Below are 20,252 nucleotides of genomic sequence, written 5' to 3'. Positions count from 1 at the left end.
CAGGATGTCTCGACACAGAACTGTAACAAGAGAAATGAGACCCTTTCTGTCTGTTTAGGACCTGGATGTGCAGCTCAAGGAGGCTCGACAGGAGAATTCAGAGTTGAAAAGCACTGCAGAAAAACTTGGGGAGAAGCTGGCTGTTGCCAAAGACAGGCTAATGTTGCAGGAGTGTCATGTGACACAGAAAAGCGGTGAGATGCCCGGAACGATTTCCTTACACAGCAAAGGTTGGCCTGACGCTGCTTGCAGCCTTGAGACTGTTGAGGGAGCAGAGTGGAGGGCAGGGCTATTTGATCTGACCTGCCTGGTGGGCAAGTCCAATCCATGCAGGTCACAAGTGAGCCGACATCCAGAGCTGCCGCAGGTCAGGTATTTAAAAGGCATGATGTAAAAGGATGTCTGGTCCCCCAGAAAGTTCTCCACCAGATCCACCATAGTGCCTGAATTTCTCTGGCTTTTCCCCAGACTTAGACAATGCTTTATACTCTAACATCATTCACACAGTGATGTTATTGGGTGTCCCCAATAATTTTGTGAGTTAGGTATTGTCAGTATCCCATGTCACAGATGAAGACATGAGGCTGAGAAAGTTACATGGCTAGCTCAAGGCCAGCCAGCTACCTGGTGATAGAGGTGGTGTCTGAGTCTCAGATTATCTGACTCCAAAGTGCTTTCCACTGAGCTCCCTCATCAGAAAGTTCTTGAATATGTACAGTGTCATCAGCTTGACACTGGCAGATATAACAAAGGCACAAAACATAGGCTCTGCCTCTAGGGAGTTTATGGGACTGCTACTTTACAGCCCACAGCATGCCTTGCTATCATGGGTGTGGCCCAGGCAGCAGTGAGGTGTCTGGGAAAGAAGAAATCACCTAGGGCTGGAAAGAAAGAGTTGGAACCAGAGGGTGTGGAGGGTTTACAGCAGTGGTCTCAGAAGTAGGGCATATGGGAAGAAACTGAGCAATTCTAACTATATTTATTTTTTGTCTTATACTTGAAATCTCTTTATTTAAATCCTTTGAATGTACATATATCCAGGAACGTCCTCAATTTTTTTTAACCTGTGGAAAGCACAATCAAAAAAATGTGAAGATGACTAGTGTAAGAAGGGAGAGCCGGACAACTGTTTGAACTCAAGATGCTACTTGGGCAAAGGTGACCATCACCACTTGGACCATGCTTGAGGCCAGAAGGCCTTGGAGCAGGGATTACATAGGGGAGTCAAGGGCAAAATAGTTGAAGAGCAGAATGGCGACCCAACTGCAGAGGCCTCAGGCATGAGGCCAAGGGCATTCCCAATGATGTTGACACTGTACTTGCAGATGACATGAAGACAGAGAGGGTTTCAGAGAATGAAGTCCTAGGGAAAGAGAATGATTTGGAAGTCTCCAGTCTCCATCCTCAGCAGGATCAGAACTTTCCCAAGCAGTGTCCGTGCATGAAAGGAGGCACAGATACACAGGTACTGTCTGACCCAGCCCTGGGGATGGAGCAGTCACAGGGGGACTCTGCTGGAATGAGCTTCAGATGGAGGCCAGCCCCAAACCATGACAGGTCCACTTGGAAGCAACAGGTCCCATAGTTTCAGGGGTGCATGCGTGGGTGTGAAGTTCCAGCCAACATCCTGCCAGCTGCATGTCATTGCATGTCAAGCTAGGAGACTGAGAATGTAGCAGAATTCTCCCAACTCCTTATCATTAGCTCCTTGGAAACTGGAAGCTTGCTTAAGATTCCTGCTATATGTTCCCAGTCAAAACAAACAAAACATTTTTTAGAAACCGCTATAGTATGGGCTGGAATATCTGATCCTATGACAATAGATACACTACTCCAAAGAGCCCTTTTCCGATGGCAGATAAAGTGAAGTCTCTTACAGATATCAAACATGTGATTTTATAAACTTTATTGTACCTTGTGATACATGCTTTGAAATCAGTAATCAACATTATAGAAGTTACACAAAAGAGAAATGGTGATCTCCTCCTCTCCCCACCCTGGCAGTTCTACAAGCCCTTTTTCTTTTTGTAGACCAAGAAAGAGGCATGTATTGAGACAGAATATATGAAGCAAAAATATGAAGACCTTCGTAAAATCAAAGATCAGACAGAAGAGGAGAAGAAACATCTCAAAGACCAACTGGTGAAGCGCCTAGAAGACTTGGTGAAGAAGCACATGGTGGAAATCCAATTAGTTCGCTCATCAGTGGAAGCTGAGAGGCAGAGGCTACAGAAGGTGAGATCCCCTTTCAGAGATACCGTTCCGTTTGTTTTTCCTTGCCTCTACCTCCCTCCTTTCCTCTTTTGTTTCTTCTTTCCTTCCTCAAACATTTACTGAGCTCCTGTTGTATATAGATCTCAGCTAGTTCTCTGATCAGAGGGAGTTCAGAGTCTTCAGGAGGAGACAGGGCACCCCAGGGCTGTGAGACAATAGGGCCTAGAGTTGTTGACATGGGGTGGAATTGCGTCATATGAGTGTTTAACGTAGGGAAACTCAAATCCTCTAATCTGCAAAAACAGAGAGAACATGAAGTGAACACGCAGGCCTGGCAGACTGCCTGGATTCAAATCCCAGCTCTGCCACCCTCTAGCTCTGTGACCACAGAAAGTTATTTAACCTGGATTCCTCACAGGGAAACTCTGCGGGGCCCCAAGTTACTCATTTATAAAACAGATGGTGATAATAGCACCTCACAGAGTAGCTGCAAGGATTGCATGAGGTAATCCATGTGTGAAAAAACGAAGCACATCATAGCTCCTGGGGCATAAGAGGCACTAGGTAGATGAAGGTAATTAATTAACCAGTGGGAGAGGTTTCTCAGCCTTTGAGTACTGTTCCAACTTCCCACCAAAGGGGGCGTTTTCTGCTGAGAGGGAATGCAAAGCATCATCCCTCGTGTTTGCTGAGGAAAGCAAATAACATATGTATATGAATGCTTTAGGAAAAGAGTGAAGTATATCAGTATTATTGTGAGCATAGGTGGTGCTTTAATTATTATAAGAAGGCTTCTTTCTAATCTAAGTACTTGCATTATCACTATGAGTTTTCACTGAAAGATAATCATATATCACCGAGGAATGCAATGTGTGGTGGTGAAGAGTAGTAGATACTCAATAAATATGTGTTGGATAAATAAATGAACTTAAGAAAGTCTAGTCCTGGGTCCAAGTCCTGACTCTTTCACTGGCTTTACTACCACAGACAGGTCACTTAATCTTTCTGAAACCTGATTTTGAGAATAAGGATAAATACTTTGGGGGCTTGTTATGTGAATTAAATATGGTGGTTTTTAAATTTATTTATTTATTTATTTACTTTTTGGCTTCTTTGGGTCTTGATTGCTGCACGCAGGCTTTCTCTAGTTGCAGTGAGCAGGGGCTACTCTTCATTGTGGTGCACAGGCCTCTCATTGTGGTAGCTTCTCTTGTTGCGGAGCACGGGCTCTAGGCGCACGGGCTTCAGTAGTCGTGGCCCGCAGGCTATAGAGTGCAGGCTCAGAAATTGTGGCACACGGGATTAGTTGCTCCGTGGCATGTGGGATCTTCCTGGACCAGGGCTCGAACCCATGTCCCCTGCATTGGCTGGAGGATTCTTAACCACTGTGCCACCAGGGAAGCTCCTAAATATGGTTTTATATATAAACTCTTATCTCAGTGTACAACATGTAGCAAAAGTTTGGTAGACGGTGGCTGTGATTAGTTACCATGTGCATTAGATGACATCATGTGTGATAATATTATTTAGTGTCCACTGTACTTTATAAAGCACTTTATTCTTATGAACACATTTAATCCTCCCAACAGGATTACAAAATGAGTGTTCATATCCCCATTTCACAGATGAGAAAACTGAGGCTCAAAGATGTTATGTATCCACTCACACAGACTGTAAGTGGTGCAGCTACATTAAAACCTGACAGCCTGACTCCAGAGGCCGTGGTTTCCCATCCCTGCGCAGAGCGGGAAGCAGCTGTATTGAAAGCACTTTCCTCCCCATGAGCAGTGACTGGTTGCACAAATCCAATCCTCATTGGAGGAAAGCTGAACCCGCTTTCCATCGTGAGCCACAATCAGTGGGAGGGACAGTAGCTCTCCCAGAGCTACAGGTTGCCCTGGTAACCAATCCTGACTCTGAGTGTAGAAATCCCACTTCAGCTTTAATCAGGGGCATGGATCCATTTGGGAAATGAATCATGTAGAAATAAATTGCATTTCCTCCTGGTTTTTTATTTTCTTTTAAAAACTTATGGTCATTTCTATAAACTGAGGATATAAGTTATATAAATTAGGCCATGCAGACTACAGGAAGGTAAAAACTTGAAGAGATCCCAGATCTGGTGTTTGTGGACTAAATATAGATACCAGTTTCCCCTCTAGAGTTAAGAGCACACTTTTCCTTTGGGCCCTTGAGTATAAGTATGTTGTGTATCCTGAATGCTACCTTAACCTGAAAAAGACACCACAGGAGATGGGCTGGAGTTCACCCAAACAGTTTATCTTCCTTTCCTGTCTGTAGGATTAGATGATATTACAACTTAATCTTCACAGACAGAGCAGAGTACGTGTCCTATAATTAGCACTTGCCCATGTTGATTCCTAGAAGAGTGTGGAAGGATTTATTGAGTCCTCACTGAGCTGTTCTAGACACTGCTGCGTTCTACACCTCATTTGTATCACTAAGGATTCTGGGTGGCAAGCATCACAAACCCACGCTAGGCGGTTTAGGTAAGAAAGGAATTTAGTAAAGGGTAATGAAAAGCTTTCTGGAAAACTAGGGAACTGGGCTTGGCAAGCTACTCAGTGATGAAGACACCCTTGCTGCCACGTCTGAGCCCAGACCTTCTGTTGTTTACACAGCTGACATTACCAACACTGGGCCCTGGATGTTGCCTGCAGAACTGCACTGTCCAATATGGTAGCCTCTTGACACGTGGTTATTTACATTTAAATCAATTATAATTAAATAATATTTTAAATTCAATTCCTCAGTGGAACTAGCCACATTTCAAGTGCTCAATTGCCATATGTGGCTAGTGGCTCCCAGATTGGATAGCACAGTGTTGAGGGATTTCTACACATTAGCTACATTATATTTTAGAACATTTCTATCATCACGGAAAGTTCCGTCAGTCAGAGCTGCTGTAGAATGGCTGCCCCTGCTGCCCCTGGGAAGTTCAGTTGCCAGATCCTTTATGACTCCAGCTTGTACATATCGATGGCCTCCAATTCAGAATCTGGGGTGGGTGTGTCTGATTGGTCACATGCCTTAATCACATGCCTCAATCACATGTCCATGCCCTCATCACAAGGGAGTCTGGGAAGGTAAGTCTGACATTTTCTGGTTCTGTGGTGGAAGGATGGCTCTGATGTATCGGATGGAGAATTTCCCAAACATTCAGAGAAGGATCAGAGGGTGGGCAGCCAAAGGAGCAACAGCTCTCCACTCCATGATTTAATTCTTACCTCAGCCCTGTAGGCAGGGGTTGTTTTCCCATTTCACAGATGAGGAACCTGGGAAATGAAGTCACTTGAGTATCACATGAATTGGGTGTGAGTCAGGGCTACCTTGACTCCAAAGCCACTAACTTTTGCCCTCTGTCTATGTAGCAGAACAGAATAAACATTGCCCTGGGCCTTGGAGAGCAGCCTTCAGGTCTTCACCCTGCCAATATCCATTTATGGTTTATTTATCATTCATTGAATGCATACTTGGTGTTTTGAGCAATGCAGGGATACAGGAATCAGCCATGCCTACAGGGAGCTCACAGTCTGGAAGGAGGAACAAGACATGCACTGAAACCATCTGTCAAGTCTGGGTGTAAGAAGTGCTGTGCTGGGGAAGCAGCCACATTGTCACCTTAAATAAGTCACCCCAAACCATTCTAGGCCTCTGCTTTCTAATTTCAGTAATAATGTGAATGTGAATGATTTTGTCTAATTCTTTTCAACTTTTTATTTCTATCAACTCCAAAAATATTCTTCGTTATTTAGAAATAGGTTGCTTATTTTCCAAATATTTGGAACCTTTCCAGATATCTCTTTGTTATTGATTTCTAATTTAGTTCTCTTGTGATCAAAGAACAGATTCTGTTCTTTCCTTTTCAGTTAGCTCATATTATTGTATGGCCCAGGGATGGTCTATCTTGATGAATGGTCCAGGTGCCCTTGCAAAGAATATGGATCTGCTGCTCTTGAGTGGAGTGTTTCATAAATAATAATTAGGTTAAGTTGGTTGATAGTGTTGTTCAAGTATCTTATTTCCTTACTAATTTTTTCTCTATTTGTTCTGTTGTTTATTGAGAGAGGAGTATTGAAATCTCAAATTTAAATGGTCAGTTTTTATATTTTCCCTTTTAGTTCTGTCAGTTTTTGCTTTAGATAAATTCAAACTTATTTATGAGGTACATACACATTTAGGCTTATTATGTCTTCTCAATGAATTGGCCTCTTACTCATTATGGAATATTCCTTGTCCTGAAGTCTACTTTGATAAAAATACGGACATTCTATCATTTTTGTGGTTACTGTTACAGTCGATTTTAATCCATTCCTTTACTTTTAACCTACCAGTATCTTTCTAGTCAAAGTGCTTTTGTATTGGGTTGGCCAAAAAGTTCGTTCAGGATCAATAAGATGTTACAAAACCTGAACGAACTTTTTGGCCAACCCAAATAGGATAGCTGGATTTTCTGTTCTATTCAGCTTGGCAGTCTGACTTTTGAGGGTCATTTAGACCATTTACATTCCATGTAATTATCATGAAGTCTACCATATTGCTGAGTTGGTTTTTTTTTCTATTTGTCGCATCTTTTTTCTTTTTGCCTGTTTTTCTGTTTATTTTTGATTACTTGAATATATAGCTCTTGGTATTCCCTTTTTTAGTTTGTTTGTTTTTTGTAGTACGCGGGCCTCTCACTGTTGTGGCCTCTCCTGCTGTGGAGCACAGGCTCCGGACACGCAGGCTCAGCGGCCATGGCTCATGGGCCCAGCCGCTCCGCGGCAAGTGGGATCCTCCCGGACCAGGGCATGAACCCACGTCCCCTGCATCAGCAGGCAGACCCTCAACCACTGTACCACCAGGGAAGCCCTGGTATTCCCTTTTTTATCTCCACTAGTGACTTGTTAGATATCCTTCTTTTGGGGAGGGGATGGTGTGCCATGGTTGCTGTAGGATTTATAACATGCGACTTTATCATTGTTTGCCATCGAATAATATGTCACTTCATACATATTGTGTTGCTGTAAGGTTTGTACAGAGAAGCAACACACTATTTTTATTTAGCCTTTCCTAACCTTTGTGAAGTTGTTGTCATATGTTTTACTTTACATATGTTATAAACTCTACATAGCTTTTCTATTTCCTTAAATAGTCAATTATCTCTTAGAGAGAATTTTTAAATGAGAAAACTAAAGTCTTTTATATTTTCTAATTTACTATTGCTACCCTCTTCATTCCTTTGGCATATTCAAGCGCCCCATCTGGTATCATTTTCTTTTGGCCTGAAGAACTTCCTTTAATGTTTCTTGTAGTGTCAGTCTGCTCACAGCAAATTCTCTCAGTGTTTATATGTCTGAAAATGTCTTTATTTTGCCTTCATTTTTGAAGGTTATTTTGCTGGATATAGAATTCTAGGTTAACAGTTTTTTTTCTTTCAGCACTTTAAAGATGCTGTTCAACTTTTAAAAATTTTTGGTTTGTATTTTCTTGAGATGAAAAGTTGGTAGCTACTCTCATCTGTTCTCCCCTGTGCATAGTGTATCTTTTTGTTTTCTGATTGCTTTTAAGACTTTTTTCTTTATCATATCACAATTTGATTATGATATGTCATGGTGTGATATTCTTTGTGTTTTTCTGTTTGGGGTTCATTGGATGTCTTTGGTCTGTAGGTTATAGTTTTTTTCTGTATTCAAATTTTTAAATTGAAGTGTAGTTTATTTGCAATGTTTTGCTGTAGGTTATAGTTTTTATACAGTATGGAAATTTTAAGATCATTATCTCTTCTGCCTCCCCTTTCTGAGTGACATTTCAGGCTTTGTACTGGTTTACTCTTTCAGCTACATCAGGAACTTTACTATAAATACATACCAAAGAGTGATTTTTCTTCTTGAAAAAAGTTAACATGTTTTCCTTTAAAATGCCAACTGAAATCTGCTTGGTGATTTCCTGTGGCTGCTTATTTGTTGTTCCCGTCACAGTGGCTCCCTTATGTGTCTTTTCTTAAACTGCCAGTAATTGTGGACAGTCTAGACAAGAAAGCAGAAAAAGGGTGGGAGTCCTGCTTTTGCCTCTTACCAGCCATTGGATTTGCTTCATGTGAAATGGATGCAATAAAGCCTTTTTCCATAAGTATTATGAGAGTTAAATGAGAACAGAGCTTATGAAAGTACTCTGTGAATCCTGTAAATTAATAGCCCACAGAGCCTTCTTCCAGGGGTGGGATGCAGCAATTTATGTATCTGAAAGCATTCATCTCCTTCTTTTTCCTCATCTTCTTGTCTTTGTAGTTGTTTTTTCTCTTTCCACGAGTTAGGAAGAGAATGTTAATGCTTCCTGTTGAAATCCTCAAGGTCACTTGAGGAAATTTGTGGGGAAATTTTTTCCCTTTAGGTCCATTTATCAAGGTAACAGCTGAAGCTGTGATTGATTACATATACCCGAGGACATTAGGCTGTGCAAGATTAGAAATAGCCACTGCTTTATGCTAAGCATCTTTCTTGCAGGGGGTTTCCACTGTGCTGTTATAGTGAACATGCCTTGGCAGAGTTAGCGAGTGTCTGCACCAATAAGCATGTTAAAAAAAACTTCTGTTCAATAAAAGATTCTGTGAATGAGGGACTAAATAATGAAGTAAAAAAAAATCAGAATCTCTGCTGAGGGGACGGCCTTATTTCTGATGGTTGCTTAAGTTATCTCAACTTATTTTAAACAAAAAGTTTATCATCTTAAGAAAATGAACTCTCCAATGCAACAAGCCCTGCAAAAGGAGTTGGTGGATTTACTGAAGACACTATACATGGGCTAAGTGTCCATATCATGCGACCCTTACAATCTAATCACAGCCCTCTTTTCTTCTCTTTTAAATGACTGACCCCAGGGACAATGCTAAACACCACCCCAGGACCACTGGCCTGGCCTGGGGCTGGCCCCATAGAAAGTGTAAAGGTGTCATCCAGATGATCAGTAGCTGCATCTTTTTAGATGATCAGGTTAGAAATCCAGGAGTCAGAAATCCAGAAATCCGTAATTTCTCTGTTATCCCTCACACTCAATCAGCCATAAAGTCCATTCATTCTGCAGTTGACCCTTGAACAACGTGGGAGTTAATCCAAGTATAACTTATAGTAGGCCCTTCGTATCTGCAGTTCCTCAACATCCACAGGTTCAACCAACCACAGACTGTGTAGTACTGTAGTATTTACTGTTGAAAAATGTCCACGTATAACTGGACCCATGCAGGCAGGGAAGAAGCACAGCCAAGCAGTCATCCTTTCCTGAGTTTGGATCTTGACTCTTCTGCTTATGGGCTGCATGACCTTGGGCAAGTTATTTAACCTCTTCAAACTTCATTTCTTCATCTGTATAATGAGCTTTAACAATACTACCTAGCTCAAAGGGTTTTCATAAGGATCAACGAGATGATCTGTGAAAAGCGCCCAGAAAATGGTACACACAGTAAATGTCAACTGCTAATATGTCCATCTACTTCCAGTTAGAGCATAAAGGTCTGTAATCAATTATCACCATCCAGCATGGTATCTACTGCGTTATAGCTGTTGACTTTGCTGCCTATCTCTTTCACGCAAATGTGAGCTCCTGGTGAGTAAGCATATTGTCTGTTTTTATCCCCAGCTTCAAGAACAGTGCCAAGCACATTGTAGGTCTCAATAAATACTTGTTGAACAAATAAATGACTTAATATCTACCTAAAATTCAGCTACGAGGAACAGAATATTTCATTCACTGCTCTAGACACTTGAAAAATTTCCCCAGGTATTAAGCTAAATCAGAAAGCATAAGCATCTGTAAGAATAGTACTACTTAGCATTTATCAGTCCCTTACTATGTACCTAGAGCTGTGCTAAGCATGTAAGTAATGCATTGAATCACAGAGAGGTTAGGAAATGTGCCCAAGATCACGCAGCTAAAATGCAGCTGCACCACTCACATGGGCTCCAGAATGTTCTTTTATCTGGATCTGCTTTGTGCTGAGACTATGAGGCTGTGGGGAGGGACCATGGAGGAAGCAGCCCTATGAATCCCATCATTTTGACTAAAGTAAGGATGCTGTTGAGAAGGCCAAAGAAGAAATTTCATTCTGCTTTTGATATTTCCCTGCAACTGAGGATGTAGTTGGCTTTTTGATTTATAGAACCGTGAGAATTCTGTCAGTAATGAGCATTCTCTTTTCTTATTTGACACTACGAAATTTAAAGCCAGGGGTTTACTCTGCCCCCACCTCCCCACCCCCAGTATATATTTGACTTTGTGGTGTGAATTTAGCACCTGTTTTCTTTGGACTTTCTCATGTATTTCTAATTTATGTTTTTTTTTTTTTTTTTTTTTTTTGCGGTATGCGGGCCTCTCACTGTTGTGGCCTCTCCCGTTGTGGAGCACAGGCTCTGGACGCGCAGATTCAGCGGCCATGGCTCACGGGCCCAGCCGCTCCGCGGCATGTGGGATCTTCCCGGACCAGGGCACAAACCCGCGTCCCCTGCATCGGCAGGCGGACTCTCAACCACTGCGCCACCAGGGAAGCCCTACTTTATGTTTTCTTATAGTAGTTTATGACCCTTGTGAGTTTCTTTGAACCCCTTTGGGAATAAGGCAGGGTGTGTCCTGTCCATGTTTTTGTGGCTTGTGTGGTTAACTCTTACATTCATCATTTAGGAAGTAGAAGCACAGTTGGGGGAATTGAAAAGGAAATCAGAAAATGAAATAAAGCATCTGCAAGAAGAGAAAGAGGCCCTAAGTGTGAAGCTCCAGAATTCACTGCTTGAGGTAAGTCCCGAATAAAAGCTGTTCTTGGAATGATGGTTCTGGGCTCCAGGAGTTTTTGATGAACTGAGATGCTAGGAACCTTGGGAAGCTGCCATGACCTCCTTACATTTAGCATCCTTGGAAGGAAGAAAAAGACTTCATCCTGACAGGAAGGCTGTCTCAGGGGCATAAATTCAGCTGCAGATAACAGAGAGCCTGCTTTATAGAGGCTTAACAAAGAGGCACTTAATGTCACACATAAAAGAGGGAGGCAGGAGGCTGCTGGTGTTGATTCTGTGGCTAAATGATATCAGGCCTGGAAAATCTGCAAACATCTTGGTCCTGCCCTCTCCCCACCCCCAGCTGTATTATCCGTGTCCTGGGCATTAGATACTTCTGCCTTCCTGGGCTCTTTTCTTTATCAAAAAGAATTAAAAATTATAATTTGTAACTGCACTGTCATAAAGGTGAATATGCCCAGGCTGCAGGTTTTTCTTCTGATTCTGAAAGAAATGAAAATATTTTCATGGCCCCTAAATGCATCGTAGGTTCCTAGCACTGCACGCAGGAGAAGTTGGCTCAGATTCCCCTTGGCTGTGAGAATGACTGTCACTGTTCTAGTTGTCATGCCCAAAGTTAAAGCAGGAAAGAAGGAGGGGCAGGGATGACCAGGCCTTCCCACTTCATCAGGAAAACAAAAGCATGCGCAGAAGACCCCAGCTGACTCCTACTCCCATTGGTAATATCTGTGCCACGTGGCCAGCCTCCTCCCTGGTGGAGGAAGGCAAGGAGAGCAGGGTGAGGAATGGATGTAAACCAGCTGAACAATGGAGTTTTCTTCTTGGGCCCACTTGTCCAAACCACCCAGGGACCAAGTTCAAAGTTTAAAGGCGTTGTGGACAGTGTTACTAGGGAGAAGAACTTGCCACTGACGGACTCCTATTCATCTTCAGTGCCCTTAACACTGTGCTGGAATTCCCTGGGCAGAGTTTATTGCCGTAAGTTCTCTGCGGTAGTACCTACCTCATAGTAATTGTTAGGAGAATTAAAAGAGTTAATACTATAAAATGCTTAGGTCTGTGCCTGGCACAGAGCAAACACACCATTAATGATGCTCTTATATATTGTACATGTGTCTACTGAATGTTGTTGTGATTGTAAACATGCATCTGTCTGCTCCATAAGATGACAGCTCCTTGAAGGCAGGGACGATATTTTATGATCTTACCATCTTGCTCTCTGTCCCTTCTCCTCCCCACTTTACACCTGAGGAGCTGCCTGAGGAGCATTAGTTTTAGCAACATCTGAGGTTCCTTTATGGTTATTGACCTTGTTCTTCTCAAAGTCTAGAGCAGGGAAACCAGACCGTTTAATTGACACTCTACAATTAGTTGGTTAATAATAATCATAATTAAGCCTTTATAATTTAATAGCAGCATTTAGCCACTCTTCTCTCATATTATCTGTATAATTCTTAAATATTTTTCCTTTTCTTTACCAGCTAACTTTGTAAAAAAGAAATAGGGTGGCCTTCCAGGAATGGTATGAAAACTAATGGAAACCATGCTACAGCTCTGATATAGTTATGTGGATGTGAATAATTTAAAGAGAAGTGTGGAATATTGTAAACCCACCAGGCTCATCTTCTTCTGGAGAGATGAAGCAACTAGCTAATTAGAAATGGCCTCTCTAGAAGCATGTCTGGGATTTGTCTAGTGGGGCACAGTCCCCAGAACTGATTGACCCAAGGGAATGGGTCCCAGATTAATGACCACAGCCGGGTGATAGGACTTTGTTTTATTGCTGAATGTTTCTATTCTTCTGTTTTAGGTTTTAAGGCTGGAAGAATTTATCCAACAGAATAATGTACTTCCCCCTAGAGGCAATGAACAGCCCCAAGAATTGGACTGCCAGCACTGCAACATTTTGGAGACCCAGGTAACCTCTAGCTTTTTCTGCTTTAATTAAGGATATTTTTCTTCTTCTTTTCAGCACTTTGGTGTCCCCAGTGACACATGCTGGCATTAATGGGCTCTTTTATTTCCCCCCTTAGAACTGCCAAAATGCCTGAAATAAAAAATCATTATAAAATCAGTTTGCAAAAACCACGACGAAAATAGAGTTCTGAGTAATTATCCACGTGGTTTGAAAAAGAACAGGGCTTGTCAGATGACTCTTCTCTCCCTCTCTGAGAGCAGCCTGGCTGGCAGATCAAGGGGCACTGGGCTAGAGTGGGGTCTTTGATTCTGCCCAGCAAGAAGCATAACAGTAATCATAACTCCCCCTCAAGTGCATGTTGAGAAGCTTGGGTTGTTTCACCATGAAACTCGGCTGTCATCCGACCCTCCTGGGTCTAGACCGTGATCCCTCCATGAGCTTAATTCTAGAGAGAAGTACAGACCACTCCTACATAGAGTTGCAGGAGGAACCTTGATGAGTATCAATTCCACTTGATTCAATTCAACATGCACGTTATTCCTTCATTCTGCAGTCATCTGTGAAATACATAACAAGTGCCAGCCTCTGAGCTACATGCCACATGGGAGAAATATATATAAACAAATAGCTTTAACACAATGTGGACATTTAGTAATAGAATTAAACATCTGGTGTTGTGTTTTCTATTAGGCAACTGTTATGTACTTTACAGGTATAGTTCTTTTTTTAAATTTAATTTATTTATTTTATATAGCAGGTTCTTATTAGTTTTTTATTTTGTACATATTGGTGTATATATGTCATCAATCCCAATCTCCTGATTCATCCCACCACCATCACCCCCGCCCCTCCGCTTTCCCCCCTTGGTGTCCATACGTTTGTTCTCTACGTCTGTGTCTCTATTTCTGCCCTGCAAATCGGTTCACCTGTACCATTTTTCTAGGTTCTACATATATGCGTTAATATACAATATTTGTTTTTCTCTTTCTGACTTACTTCACTCTGTATGACAGTCTCTAGGTCCATCCACATCTCTACAAATGACCCAATTTCGTTACTTTTTATGGCTAATATTCCATTATATATATGTACTACAACTTCTTTATCCATTCCTCTGTTGATGGGCATTTACGTTGCTTCCATGACCTGGCTATTGTAAATAGAGCTGCAATGAACATTGGGGTGCATGTGTCTTTTTGAATTATGGTTTTCTCTGGGTATATGCCCAGTAGTGGGATTGCTGGGTCATATGGTAATTCTATTTTTAGTTTTTTTAAATTTTATTTTATTTATTTATTTTTTTTTATTAGTTTCTGCTTTATAACAAAGTGAATCAGTCATACTTATACATCTGTTCCCACATCCCTTCCCTCATGCATCTCCCTCCCTCCCACCCTCCCCATCCCACCCCTCCAGGCGGTCACAAAGCACCGAGCTGATCTCCCTGTGCTCTGCGGCTGCTTCCCACTATCTATCTACCTTACGTTTGGTAGTGTATATATGTCCATGCCTCTCTTTCGCTTTGTCACAGCTTACCCTTCCCCCTCCCCATATCCTCAAGTCCATTCTCAAGTAGGTCTGTGTCTTTATTCCCGTTTTACCCCTAGGTTCTTCATGACATTTTTTTTTTAAATTCCATATATATGTGTTAGAATACGGTATTTATCTTTCTCTTTCTGACTTACTTCACTCTGTATGACAGACTCTAGGTCTATCCACCTCATTACAAATAGCTCAGTTTCGTTTCTTTTTATGGCTGAGTAATATTCCATTGTATATATGTGCCACATCTTCTTTATCCATTCATCCGATGATGGACACTTAGGTTGTTTCCAGCTCCGGGCTATTGTGAGTAGAGCTGCAATGAACATTTTGGTACATGTCTCTTTTTGAATTATGGTTTTCTCAGGGTATATGCCTAGTAGTGGGATTGCTGGGTCATATGGTAGTTCTATTTTTAGTTTTTTAAGGAACCTCCATACTGTTCTCCATAGTGGCTGTACCAATTCACATTCCCACCAGCAGTGCAAGAGGGTTCCCTTTTCTCCACACCCTCTCCAGCATTTATTGTTTCTAGATTTCTTGATGATGGCCATTCTGACTGGTGTGAGATGATATCTCATTGTAGTTTTGATTTGCATTTCTCTAATGATTAATGATGTTGAGCATTCTTTCATGTGTTTGTTGGCAGTCTGTATATCTTCTTTGGAGAAATGCCTATTTAAGTCTTCTGCCCATTTTTGGATTGGGTTGTTTGTTTTTTTGCTATTGAGCTGCATGAGCTGTTTATAAATTTTGGAGATTAATCCTTTGTCAGTTTCTTCATTTGCAAATATTTTCTCTCATTCTGAGGGTTGTCTTTTGGTCTTGTTTATGGTTTCCTTTGCTGTGCAAAAGCTTTGAAGTTTCATTAGGTCCCATTTGTTTATCTTTGTTTTTAGTTCCATTTCTCTAGGAGGTGGGTCCAAAAGGATCTTGCTGTGATTTATGTCAGAGAGTGTTCTACCTATGTTTTCCTCTAAGAGTTTGATAGTTTCTGGCATTACATTTAGGTCTTTAATCCATTTTGAGCTTATTTTTGTGTATGGTGTTAGGGAATGATCTAGTCTCAAACTTTTACATGTCCCTGTCCAGTTTTCCCAGCACCACTTATTGAAGAGGCTGTCCTTTCTCCACTGTACATTCCTGCCTCCTTTATCAAAGATAAGTTGGCCATATGTGCGTGGGTTTATCTCTGGGCTTTCTATCCTGATCCACTGATCTATCTTTCTGTTTTTATGCCAGTACCATACTGTCTTAATTACTGTAGCTTTGTAGTATAGTCTGAAGTCAGGGAGCCTGATTCCTCCAGCTCCGTTTTTCGTTCTCAAGATTGCTTTGGCTATTCGGGGTCTTTTGTTTTTCCAAACAAATTTTGAAATTTTTTGTTCTAGTTCTGTGAAAAATGCCAGTGGTAGTTTGATAGGGATTGCATTGAATCTGTAGATTGCTTTGGGTAGTAGAGTCATTTTCACAATATTGATTCTTCCAATCCAGGAGCATGGTATATCTCTCGATCTATTTGTATCATCATTAATTTCTTTCATCAGTGTCTTATAATTTTCTGCATACAGGTCTTTTGTCTCTTTAGGTAGGTTTATTCCTAGATATTTTATTCTTTTTGTTTCAATGGTAAATGGGAGTGTTTTCTTGATTTCATTTTCAGATTTTTCATCATTAGTGTACAGGAATGCCAGAGATTTCTGTACATTAATTTTGTATCCTGCTACTTTACCAAATTCATTGATTAGCTCTAGTAGTTTTTCGGTAGCATCTTTAGGATTCTCTATGTATAGTATCATGTCATCTGCAAACAGTGACAGCTTTACTTCTTCTTTTCCAATTTGGATTCCTTTTATTTCCTTTTCTTCTCTGATTGCTGTGGCTAAAACTTCCAAAACTATGTTGAATAAGAGTGGTGAGAGTGGGCAGCCTTGTCTTGTTCCTGATCTTAGTGGAAATGGTTTCAGTTTTTCACCACTGAGGACAATGTTGGCTGTGGGTTTGTCATATATGGCCTTTATTATGTTGAGGAAAGTTCCCTCTATGCCTACTTTCTGCAGGGTTTTTATCATAAATGGGTGTTGAATTTTGTCGAAAGCTTTCTCTGCATCTATTGAGATGATCATATGGTTTTTCTCCTTCAATTTGCTAATATGGTGTATCACATTGATTGATTTGCATATATTGAAGAATCCTTGCATTCCTGGAATAAACCCCACTTGATCATGGTGTATGATCCTTTTAATGTGCTGTTGGATTCTGTTTGCTAGTATTTTGTTGAGGATTTTTGCATCTATGTTCATCAGTGATATTGGCCTGTAGTTTTCTTTCTTTGTGACATCCTTGCCTGGTTTTGGTATCAAGGTGATGGTGGCCTCGTAGAATGAGTTTGGGAGTGTTCCTTCCTCTGATATTGTTTGGAACAGTTTGAGAATTCTATCTAAATGTTTGATAGAATTCGCCTGTGAAGCCATCTGGTCCTGGGCTTTTTTTTGTTGGAAGATTTTTAATCACAGTTTCAATTTCAGTGCTTGTGATTGGTCTATTCATATTTTCTATTTCTTCCTGAGTCAGTCTTGGTAGGTTGTGCATTTCTAAGAATTTGTCCATTTCTTCCAGGTTGTCCATTTTATTGGCATAGAGTTGCTTATAGTAATCTCTCATGATCTTTTGTATTTCTGCAGTGTCAGTTGTTACTTCTCCTTTTTCATTTCTAATTCTATTGATTTGAGTCTTCTCCCTTCTTTTCTTGATGAGTCTGGCTAATGGTTTGTCAATTTTGTTTATCTTCTCAAAGAACCAGCTTTTAGTTTGGTTGATCTTTGCTATCGTTTCCTTCATTTCTTTTTCATTTATTTCTGACCTGATCTTTATGATTTCTTTCCTTCTGCTAACTTTGGGGGTTTTTTGTTCTTCTTTCTCTAATTGCTTTAGGTGCAGGGTCAGGTTGTTTACTCGAGATGTTTCCTGTTTCTTAAGGTGGGATTGTATTGCTATAAACTTCCCCCTTAGAACTGCTTTTGCTGCATCCCATAGGTTTTGGGTCGTCGTGTCTCCATTGTCATTTGTTTCTAGGTATTTTTTAATTTCGTCTTTGATTTCTTCAGTGATCACTTCGTTATTGAGTAGTGTATTGTTTAGCCTCCATGTGTTAGTATTTTTTACAGATCTTTTCCTGTAATTGATGTCTAGTCTCATAGCATTGTGGTCGGAAAAGATACTTGATACAATTTCAATTTTCTTAAATTTACCAAGGCTTGATTTGTGACCCAAGATATGATCTATCCTGGAGAATGTTCCATGAGCACTTGAGAAAAATGTGTATTCTGTTTTTTTGGATGGAATGTCCTATAAATATCAACTAAGTCCATCTTGTTTAATGTATCATTTAAAGCTTGTGTTTCCTTATTTATTTTCATTTTGGATGATCTGTCCATTGGTGAAAGTGGGGTGTTAAAGTCCCCTACTATGATTGTGTTACTGTCGATTTCCCCTTTTATGGCTGTTAGTATTTGCCTTATGTATTGAGGTGCTCCTATGTTGGGTGCATAAATATTTACAATTGTTATATCTTCTTCTTGGATCGATCCCTTTATCATTATGTAGTGTCCTTCTTTGTCTCTTCTAATAGTCTTTATTTTAAAGTCTATTTTGTCTGATATAAGAATTGCTACTCCAGCTTTCTTTTGATTTCCATTTGCATGGAATATCTTTTTCCATCCCCTTACTTTCAATCTGTATGTGTCTCTAGGTCTGAAGTGGGTCTCTTGTAGACAGCATATATATGGGTCTTGTTTTTGTATCCATTCAGCCACTCTGTGTCTTTTGGTGGGAGCATTTAGTCCATTTACATTTAAGGTAATTATTGATATGTATGTTGCTATTCCCATTTCCTTAATTGCTTTGGGTTCGTTATTGTAGGTATATTCCTTCTGTTGTGTTTCTTGCCTAGAGAAGTTCCTTTAGCATTTGTTGTAAAGCTGGTTTGGTGGTGCTGAACTCTCTCAGCTTTTGCTTGTCTGTAAAGGTTTTAATTTCTCCATCAAATCTGAATGAGATCCTTGCTGGGTAGAGTAATCTTGGTTGCAGGTTTCTCTCCTTCATCACTTTCATTATGTCCTGCCACTCCCTTCTGGCTTGTAGAGTTTCTGCTGAGAGATCAGCTGTTAACCTGATGGGGATTCCCTTGTGTGTTATTTGTTGTTTTTCCCTTGCTGCTTTTAATATGATTTCTTTGTGTTTAATTTTTGACAGTTTGATTAATATGTGTCTTGGCGTATTTCTCCTTGGATTTATTCTGTATGGGACTGTCTGTGCCTCCTGGACTTGATTAACTATTTCCTTTCCCATATTAGGGAAGTTTTCAACTATAATCTCTTCAAATATTTTCTCAGTCCCTTTCTTTTTCTCTTCTTCTTCTGGAACCCCTATAATTCGAATGTTGGTGCGTTTAATGTTGTCCCAGAGGTCTCTGAGACTGTCCTCTGTTCTTTTCATTCTTTTTTCTTTATTTTGCTCTGCATTAGTTATTTCCACTATTTTATCTTCCACCTCACTTATCCGTTCTCCTGCCTCAGTTTTTCTGCTATTGATCCCATCTAGAGTATTTTTCATTTCATTTATTGTGTTTTTAATCGATGCTTGATTCATCTTTAGTTCTTCTAGGTCCTTGTTAACTGTTTCTTGCATATTATCTATTCTATTTCCAAGATTTTGGATCTTGGAAATAGAATCTTGGATCAGCTTTACTATCATTGTTCTGAATTCTTTTTCAGGTAGAGTGCCTATTACCTCTTCATTTGTTAGGTGTGGTAGGTTTTTATCTTGCTCCTTCACCTGCTGTGTGTTTTTCTGCTTTCTCATTTTGCTTATGTTACTGTGTTTGGGGTCTCCTTTTTGCAGGCTGCAGATTCGTAGTTCCCGTTGTTTTTGGTGTCTGTCCCCCGTGGCTAAGGTTGTTTCAGTAGGTTGTGTAGGCTTCCTGGTGGGGGGGACTAATGCCTGTGTTCTGGTGGCCGAGGCTTGATCTTGCCTTTCTGGTGGACAGGTCCACGTCCGGTGGTGTGTTTTGGGGTGCCTGTGGCCTTATTATGTTTTTAGGTAGCCTCTCTGCTAATGGGTGGGGTTGTGTTCCTGCCTTGCTAGTTGCTTGGCATAGGGTGACCAGCACTGTAGCTTGCTGGTCGTTGACTGAAGCTGGGTGCTGGTGTTGAGATGGAGATCCCTGGGAGATTTTTGCTGCTTGATATTATGTGGAGCTGGGAGGTCTCTTGTGGACCCGTGTCCTGAAGTTGGCTCTCCCACTTCAGAGGCACAGCACTGACTCCTGGCTGCAGCACCAAGCGCCTTTCATCCACCCAGCTCAGAATAACAGTGAGAAAAAGTAGAAAGAAAGAATTAGTAGAAGAAAGAAAGAGAGAGGGAAAGAAGGGAAGGAAGGAAGGAAGAAAGAAAGAAAGGAGGGAGGGAGGGAGGAAGGATGGAAAGAAGGAAAGAAAGGAGGGAGGGAGGGAAGAATGAAAGCAAAAGGAAGAGTGAATGGAAGAAGGGAGGGAGGGAGGCAGGAAGGAAAGAAAGAAAGGAGGGAGGGAGGGAGGAAGGAAAGAAAAAGAAAGTGGAAAGAAGAAGGGTAGGAGGGAGGGAGGGAGGAAAGAAAAAGAAAGAAGGAAAGGAGGAGCGGAGGGAGGGAGGGAGGAAGGAAAGAAAAAGAAAGTGGAAAGAAGAAGGGTGGGAGGGAGGGAGGGAGGAAAGAAAAAGAAAGAAGGAAAGGAGGAGCGGAGGGAGGGAGGGAGGAA

The 20,252-nt window shown here is 41.0% G+C and overlaps 1 protein-coding gene across 1 annotated transcript in view; it reads left to right on the top strand.

Moving 5' to 3' along the window:
• FAM184B (family with sequence similarity 184 member B) overlaps window positions 1–20,252 on the top strand; it is a gene marked incomplete at its 5' end in the record, with an annotated part of 135,882 nt that overhangs the window by 47,313 nt on the left and 68,317 nt on the right. The window contains 5 exons of the mRNA XM_079715192.1: window positions 59–194; window positions 1,326–1,465; window positions 2,032–2,235; window positions 10,888–10,998; window positions 12,808–12,915. Of these exons, the coding sequence (XP_079571318.1) occupies window positions 59–194; window positions 1,326–1,465; window positions 2,032–2,235; window positions 10,888–10,998; window positions 12,808–12,915 (699 nt within the window). The remainder of the gene's footprint in view (window positions 1–58; window positions 195–1,325; window positions 1,466–2,031; window positions 2,236–10,887; window positions 10,999–12,807; window positions 12,916–20,252) is intronic.

This window comes from Hyperoodon ampullatus, assembly GCF_949752795.1.
Source record: "Hyperoodon ampullatus genome assembly, chromosome: 1".
NCBI lineage: Eukaryota > Metazoa > Chordata > Mammalia > Artiodactyla > Ziphiidae > Hyperoodon > Hyperoodon ampullatus.
This window is presented reverse-complemented; position numbering and strand designations above follow the sequence as displayed.